This window comes from Myotis brandtii, unplaced genomic scaffold (genome assembly GCF_000412655.1).
Source record: "Myotis brandtii unplaced genomic scaffold, ASM41265v1 scaffold684, whole genome shotgun sequence".
Classification (NCBI taxonomy): Eukaryota; Metazoa; Chordata; class Mammalia; order Chiroptera; family Vespertilionidae; genus Myotis; species Myotis brandtii.
Genome location: NW_005370673.1, coordinates 974,619 through 983,258, shown reverse-complemented (window position 1 = coordinate 983,258; position 8,640 = coordinate 974,619). Strand labels below are relative to the sequence as shown.

Here is an 8,640-nt window from a genome sequence, read left to right as displayed (position 1 = left end):
CGGGCAGGCCCTACCTGGATGCTGTGCACCACGTCCCGGAACAGGGGCGAGCGCTGGGTCCAGGCGCTCACCAGCTCCACCGCCCGGTCAAAGTTCTTGACGTACTCGCCGTACATCTTGAGGAACGGGGCCAGCTTCTGCAGGATGTCCCCGAACCGAGGGTTCACGTCCCTTTGTGGGGGGTGAGATCATCAGAGAAACCACTTGGCGAGGGGTCAGGTGAGAGGGACTTCATGGGGGGGGGGCGAGGAGCGGGGAACGGCGTCGGCCTGACCCCCTCTGTGTGGCGGGAGGCAAACTGTCGCCATCCGGAGCCTCCGTCTCCTTCCCCGACTCACTGGGAGGAGAAAATAGCAGATGCCGGATGGCAAACGCAGGTGCCTGAACCGTCACCAGGGCAGGCACAGAGCCGCGCTCACACCCAGGGCGGGAGCCACTGTCATGACGGCCACGGCATCAAAGAGAAGCGAGGAACTGCACTGCACCCTTCCCGGGAGCAAAGCTGAGCATGGACGATGCGGGCACTGCGCACCCCTGACCATGACTGGGCCAGGGATTTAGAAATAAGCCGCAAAAAGCATAAACGTAAATTAATATTCTTTGATCTTAGAACTGTGGGGGAATTGATCCTAAATAAATCATCCAAAAGAAGGAAAAGGGCACACAGACAAAACCAGCCACTGCGGCCTCACCGGAAATGTGCCCGGGGGTTCAGGCAAGGCCCAGCCGGGCAGGAGGCCGCAGGTGCTCCCCCCTGCACTGCTATCGCCCAGCAGCCGCGGGCACCGTGCGGACGGCCTGGAGGAGAAAACCCCTTTCTCGCCAGAAGGACCTGTCAGCCAGCCCAGCCCTGAGCTTGAGCCCAAAGGCCTGGGCGCCTGCTCCATAGGTGCAGCCTGTCCCTCTGAAGATTGACATCGTGACCCAGTGTCCGGCTGGTCCTGGTGGGGGGAGCCCGGGCCTGGCTGCAGCCAGAGGGGCCAGGACACTGGCTCCGAGGGCCAGCAAAGGGCAGCAGCGGGAGGCCACAGACCAAAGCAGAACAGCAGAAAGCCAGGCCGGTGGGGGGAAGGGCCGGTGAGGGGGCTGGTGGGGAGGGCTGGTGGCGCCATGCCGGGATGTTTTGTCATTATGACTTGCAGCCGCGCTGAGAATGAACAGAAGTGGCAGAGGGAAAGGCCCCGCCCCAGAGGAGGACCCAAGGTGCACACTGAGGGGAAACCTAATATTTTAAGGCAAAGGTGGAGTGTCCCTAGGAGGAAAAAGGCTCTGTTTGCTGGCTGCTGGGGTGCTTGCAGGTGTCTAACCCCACTTAATCCCATGAAGCCCTAAGCAGGTCCCTTTCAGATGAAGAAGCTAAGGCTGGGAGACACTAGCAGCCGTGGGTCGCTGAGGTCAGAGCTGGGAAGCAGGCCCAAGTGCCTCCTGGCTTTTTAAGACATAAAAACTCCAGATTTAGAAGCCACTTGGCAAAGAGAATTAAGAAACAACAGCACCATGACACAATCACCAGGACAGTCAACTGTCAGCGGTGCAGAGCCAAACTCCCCGGAGCGGCGCACTCACCACTCCTCTGTGATCCTCGCCTGCAGCTCGGGCAGGAGGAACTGCCCGTGGAAGCGGTAGATGGAGGAGATGTTAGAGAAGACGCCTGTGGTGACTTCCAGAGGGACCCCTGCTTCTGTCAGCTGGGTGCAGAAGACCTGGGCACACAATGGTCACTGAGGGTGGTCACGTGGTGCAGTCACGCTTCTTCTGTGGGTGTGGGTGCCCAGGAGAGGCTGTGACGCCTCTCCTTTCCCTAATAAACCTCCCATTTCAGCAAAGTGGCTCCAATAACCTTTGGGTCTTACAGCAAGCTTCCTTATGGCTAAGGACCGGGATGAGGCAGATGGGGACAGACCATCCTTCCTCCATCTACCTTCATGGGAAATGGAAGGTCCCAATTTCCTTTCTCCACTTGTGAGCTCCAAACAGAGGCAACACCTGTAACACCCTGTGCTTCCTTTGGAGTTACTGCCTGAGCTCATAAATCCCATGTTGTCACATGGACAGAGAAAGTGCCACCCACAGACCCCACTGTTTATTCAGAAAGATGTCCAGAGACCGTTCACATGCTCATATAATGTGACTGCCAGGAATAAGGAGTAAAAACCCACAAGGGGACCAGGCAAGACCTTTGCCCCACAGCCACAAGCTCTAAAAGCGAGAAGTATAAGTTTCTGGAGGGTACTTAAATTTTTCTGAGTTGTAGTATAGTCATTTGTATTCCAAATATATGGCCTAGCCAATGTTAAGATGGGGAGTTTGCCTGTGAAACTGCCCATGAAACTATGAACGTAGACAAAGGCATGCCCCAGCCAGAAGGCTACCTGGTCTAGCAGGTGCAGCCGCCTCACGTAGGTCTCCTCGGTGTGCAGGAGCTCCTGGGCGATGTGGAGCAGCTCCTGGGACCTGGAGCGCTGGGGAGAGAAGAGCCAGAGATGAGCTGGGGAAGGTGAGCCTTGGAGAGAAGATCTGACAAGGGCCGCTCTGCACCAGGGAAGACTAGGGGTGCTGTGAGGCCAGAGGAGGCTTCTGGGATTGGAAGGTGCAGAAGATTAACAAGGACATAGAAACTATAAAAAAGAGGAATTTAATATCAGATTTTATCAGGCAGAAGATTCAGCAAACTTGAAGATAGGTCATTTGAAATCATCAAGTCACAGGAGCAAAGAGAAAAAAGAATGAATAAAAACAAAGAGAACCTAAGGAACTTATGGAACACTAACAGAAAGACTAATATATTCATGATGAAAGTCCTAACAGGAGAACAGAGCTCATTTGAGGAAATAATGGCTGAAAACTCCCTAAATCTGAGTAAAGAAACGGACATAAAAATTTGAGAAGCTCAAGAAACTTCAACTAGGTTATATCTAAAATGAATGAGCCCTGGCCAGGTGGTACAATTGGCTGGAGCATCATCCCGTACACCAAAAAGGTTGCAGGTTTGATCCTCTGTCAGGGTGTGTATGGGAGGCAACTGATCAATGTTTCTCTCTCACATTGCTATTTCTCTCTCTCTTCCTCTCTCTCATTTCCTCTCCTCTAAAACATATAGTTGGGTGAGGATTAAAAAACTAAAACAAAAGAACCACACTGAGATCCATTATCTATATATATAAAAAGCCAATGACCAGAACGCCAGAATGACCTGAATGACTGGTCACTATGACGCCCACTGTGGCCAGCAAACTGGCCCAATGGGCCCCCACCACCCCGATCGGCCCGTAGACCATCCCCCCAGCCAGGTCTGCCCCCAATTGGCCACCCCACACCAATCAGGGGTGGGGCTGGCCAGCCAAGCTCCCACTGCCACTCCCCTGGCCACTGGCCCCCAACTGGCCCCACCACCCCATTCTGGGGTGGGGCTAGCTGGCCCACTGCCCACAGCCCCTCCACACGGCCGGCCCTGCCCCCAATCGGCCCCCCCACCCCATTGGCCAATCGCCCGTGGCCCTTCCCCCCAGCTGGCCCAACCCTGATTGTGTCCCGATCGGGGCAGGCTGGCTGGCCAACCTCCCACCAGCTCCTCCTCCCCACAGGCCCATCCCCGATCCACCCTGATTGGGGCCAGGCTGGCCAGATCCCACCCATGCACAAATTCATGCACTGGGCCTCTAGACTATATATATATAAACCTAAGTGACCGCTACAACTGGACGACCGGCCGGTAGCTATGACACGCACTGACCACCAGGAAGCAGATACTCAATGCAGAAGCTGACTCCTGGTGGTCAGTGCACTCCCACAGCCAACCTCTTACAGCCGGCCAACCTCCCGCAGTCCCTCCCCCTAGCCGGCCAGCCCTGATTGGCCCCGATCACTGGCCAGAGCAAGAGACCCTACCCATGCACGAATTCTTGCACTGGGCCTCTAGTAATAATAATAAAAGAATGAGATGATATACTTAATATGCTAAGAGAAAAAAAAACTGTCAACCAAGACTACTGTATTCAGGAAAGCTGCCTTAAAATGAAGAAATTATGACCTTCCCAAATAAACTAAAGATGAAGAGTTCATTACCACTAGAGCTGCTCTACAAGAAATGTTTAACGGAGTCCTTGAAATTGTGAAGATGGTAGAGAGCAACATAAGCTGTACAAAAATATAAGGTTCTCAGTAAAGGTAATGCATGGATAAATATAGTAACATGCACTGTTGTAATTTTGGTACATAAAATTTAAATGATAAGAATATTTTAAAACTATAAACATTTATTAATGAGTATACAATGTATAAATTATGTAATTCTGACATCAATAACAGAGTGGGGAAGAAGGAGAGCTGTAATGGAGTAGAATTTTTATATGCAATTCAAGTTATCAGTTCAAAATGAAATGTATAACTTTAATATATTTTATATAATTGCAATAGTAACCATAAAGAAAATAGCTATAAAATGTATACAAAAAGAAATGAGAAGAAATCAAAGCACATAAGGACAAAATTCAGTGAAACAAAGGAAGGCAGTGAGAGAGGGACAAAAAACAACCATAAGTCCTTTCTTATCAGTAATTACTTGAAAATGGATTATACTCCTAAATCAAAAGACGTGAATTGGCTGAATGGATTGAAAAAATAGCATCCAGGAAGGATTAAAAATGGCGACGGAGTAAGTAGATGCTGCATGGACACGCTCCAGGACCAAACTGGAATTACAACTAAAATACAGAAAAACTTTCTGAATAATCAACTGGAGACTTAAAATTTCCTGTGCATCCACTCACCTTGTGCTCCGGCAGAGGGAGGGCAGAGTGGACTGGAGCTGTGTGAGCAGAAGCCAGGGTTGGGGGCTCTGGGGTTAGAGCTCAGAAGGCAGACACCCCAGTTTCCTGTGCTGAGTCATTTCCTCATGCTGCAGAGGTCATCTTTCTTAGGCAGACAATTGCTATCTATGTGGTTTTACCTGGGGAGCAGACAGTTGGCCCACCCTATTGGAAAACACCTTGCCCCATGGTGTGGAGGTGCTGAGTCCCATTAAGAGACTAAGAATAACAATTAGCCTCCAGGCAGAAGCAATCACCCTTTAGGAAAAAAACTCTCTTCACACCTGTGGACAATTGATGGCAGGCTAGTCAAGACTAAATCCAATCAGTCTGCAAACATAAGTGGACACTGGAAGCTTTGAGTCTTTGCCTGATCTAATTAGTCAGAAAGCATTTGACACTGCCCTGCACTGGAGATTGAGAGGCGTATTAGATCTACCTATTACATAGTCACAAAGCCAAACAGGCAGCCAAAAGGAGGATACAAAGAAACAACCCCCAAATGAAATAACAAGAGAATTCTCCAGAAGACAAGATAAATGAAACAGAGATAAGAAATTTATCTGATGCAGAGTTCAGAATAATGATGGTAAAGATGCTCAACAGCATGAGAAAAGATATAGTAACTATGAAAACACAAATAAAGAATGACATAGCACAAATAAAGAACAAATTGGAAGGAATACACAGCAGATTAGGGGAAGCTGAGGATAGGATCAGTAAAATAGAAGCAGGATCAGTAAAATAGAAGACAGAGTTGAAAAAATCATTCAATTAGAGAACCAAAAAGAAAAAATAATTAAAAAACAGGAGGACAGCCTGAGCCCGTTTGGCTCAGTGGACAAAACAGCCTCTGGACCAAAAGGTCCCAGGTTCAATTCCAGTCAAGGGCATGTAACTCAGTTGCAGGCTCCTCCCCGGCCTGGGCTCTGGTTGGGGCTCATGCAGGAGGCAACCAATCAATTTGCTTCTCTCACATCAATATTACTGTCTTTCCCTCTCTCTTACACTCTCTCTAAAAATCAATGGAAAAATATCCTCTGGTGAGGATTAAACAAACAAACAAACAAACAAACAAACAAACAAACAAACAAACAAACAAACAAACAAACAAACAAACTCCTCTGGTGAGGATTAAACAAACAAACAAACAAACAAACAAACAAACAGGAGGACAGCTTAAGGGAGCTGTGGGACAATGTGAAATGTAACAATATTCACATAGCAGGTGTGCCAGAAGAGGCAGAAGGGGAAAAGGGGATAGAGAACATGTTTGATGAAATAATGGCAGAAAACTTCCCTCACCTGGTGAAGGAAAAAGTCACACAAATTAGGGCAGCACAGAGAGTCCCAAGCAGGAAGAACCCAAACAGGCCCATGCCCAGTCACATGGTAATTAAAATGCCAAAAACTGAAGAAAAAGAGAGTATCTTAAAGGCAGTAAGAGAAAAGCAAACTGTTACCAACAAAGGAGCTCCCATAAGGCTGACACCTGATTTCTTATCAGAAACTCTATAGGCCAGAAGGGAATGGCATGAAGGGCTCAAGATAATGGAAAGCAAAAATCTGAAACCAAAATTACTATATCTATCAAGGCTATCATTCAAAATAGATGGTGATAAAGAGCTTCCCAGACAAAAAAGGCTAAAAGCGTACATCACTACCAAGCCAGCATTACAAGATGTGCTAAAGGGACTGCTATAATGAGAAGAAGAAACCTAGACATACAGAATTAAAATGGCAATAAGTAAGTACTTATCAATAATAACCTTAAATGTAAATGGATTAAATTCTCCAATCAAAAGGCATAGGGTAGTTGAATGGCTATAAAAACATGACCCAACTATATGCTGTCTACAAGAGATCCACCTTAGAACAAAAGACTCACACAGAATGAGAGTGAAGGAATGGGAAAAAATTCTCCATGCAAATGGAAAAGAAAAAAAAGCTGGGGTAGCAATATTCATATCCAACAAAATAGACTTCAAAATGAAGTCCATCACAAAAGACAACAAAAGTCACTACATAATACTAAAGGGATCAATCCAACAGGAGGATATAACCTTGGTAAACATATATGCACCCAAAATAGGAGTACATAAATATATAAAAAACTTCTAGAGGACGTTAAGGGAGAGATCAACAACAATACAGTCATAGTAGGGGACGTTAACACCCCACTGACTCCACTGGATAGATCTTCCGGACAAAAACTTAACAAGGAAACAGGGTCCTTAAAGGACACACTGGATCAGGAGGATTTAACTGACATTTATAGGGCTTTTCACCCCAAAGCTGCAGAATACACATTCTTCTCGAGTGCACATGGGTCATTCACAAAGATAGACCACATGTTAGGACACAAAACAAGTCTCTACAAGTTCAAAAAGATTGAAATCATATCAAGTATCTTCTCAGATCACAGTAGAATCAAATTAGAAATCAACTACAGTAAAAACACCCAGAAACATTCAAACACATGGAGGCTAAATAGCATGTTATTAAACAATGAATCAGTTATTTATGAGATCAAGAAAGAAATTAAAAACTTCCTGGAAACAAATGAACACACAACCAACAAAAACATCTGGGACACAGAAAAAGCAGTCCTGAGAGGGAAGTACATAGCATTACAGGCATACTTCAAAAACCAAGAAAAATTAACAATAAACTATTTAACCCTACTACTTAAAGAGCAGAAAGAGAACAACAAGAAAAGTAGAAGAAAACATTCAAACATTCAAAAAAGAACTAACACCCATCCTCCTCAAATTATTCCAAAAACTCCAAGAGGATGGAACACTTCCAAGCTCTTTTTACAAGGCCAGCATTATCCTAATTCCAAAACTAAATAAAGACACTACAAAAAAAGAGAAGTACAGGCCAATATCCCTGATGAACATAGATGCTAAAATTCTCAACAAAATGCTAGCAAATCGCATCCAGCAATATATTAAAAAGATCATACAACATGATCGAGTGGGATTTATTCCAGGGATGCAAGGATGGTACAATATTCACAAATCAATAAACGTGGTACATCACATAAACAAATTGAAAGACAAAAATCACATGATCATATCAATAGACACAGAAAAAGCATTCAACAAAATCCAACACCCATTTTTTTTAATAAAAACTCTCAGCAAAGTGGGAATACAGGGAATATATCGCAACATGATAAAGGCTATATATGACAAACCTACAGTGCACAGCCTACTCAACAGGCAAAAACTAAAACCATTTCCCCTAAGAACAGGAACAAGACAGGGATGTCTCATTCAACATAGTACTGGAAGTCCTAGCCACATCGATCAGACAAGAAGAAGAAATAAAAGGCATCCAGATTGGAAAGTAGGAAGTAAAACTCTCATTATTCGCAGATGGCATGATATTTTACATAGAAAACCCTAAAGACTCCACCAAAAAAAACTACTACATTTAATAAATGAATTTGGCAATGTAGCAGGATACAAAATCAACACCCAAAAATGAATGGCTTTTTTATACACCAATAATGAATTCTCAGAAAGAGAAACTAAACAAACAATCCCATTTGCCATTGCAACCAAAAAATTAAGATACTTAGGTAAAAGACATTCTCAAAAAACTACAGGACGTTGGGGAAAAAAAGAGATAGAAGGAGATATAAACAAGTGGAAGAATATTCTGTGTTCATGGATTGGTAGAATCAACATCATTACAATGTCCATACTACCTAAGGCAATCTATAGATTCAATGCCATCCCTATTAAAATACCAACAGTATATTTCACAGATCTAGAACAAAGACTCCAAAAATTTATATGGAACCAAAAAAGACCCCAAATAG

At 45.2% G+C, this 8,640-nt stretch overlaps 1 protein-coding gene across 1 annotated transcript in view; it reads right to left on the bottom strand.

Moving 5' to 3' along the window:
* Nucleotides 1-8,640, bottom strand: part of FGD3 (FYVE, RhoGEF and PH domain containing 3) — a 55,529-nt gene that overhangs the window by 39,573 nt on the left and 7,316 nt on the right. The window contains exons 2-4 of the mRNA XM_014529504.1: nt 2,373-2,462; nt 1,567-1,703; nt 15-171 (exon numbers count right to left, since the gene is read on the bottom strand). Of these exons, the coding sequence (XP_014384990.1) occupies nt 15-171; nt 1,567-1,703; nt 2,373-2,462 (384 nt within the window). The remainder of the gene's footprint in view (nt 1-14; nt 172-1,566; nt 1,704-2,372; nt 2,463-8,640) is intronic.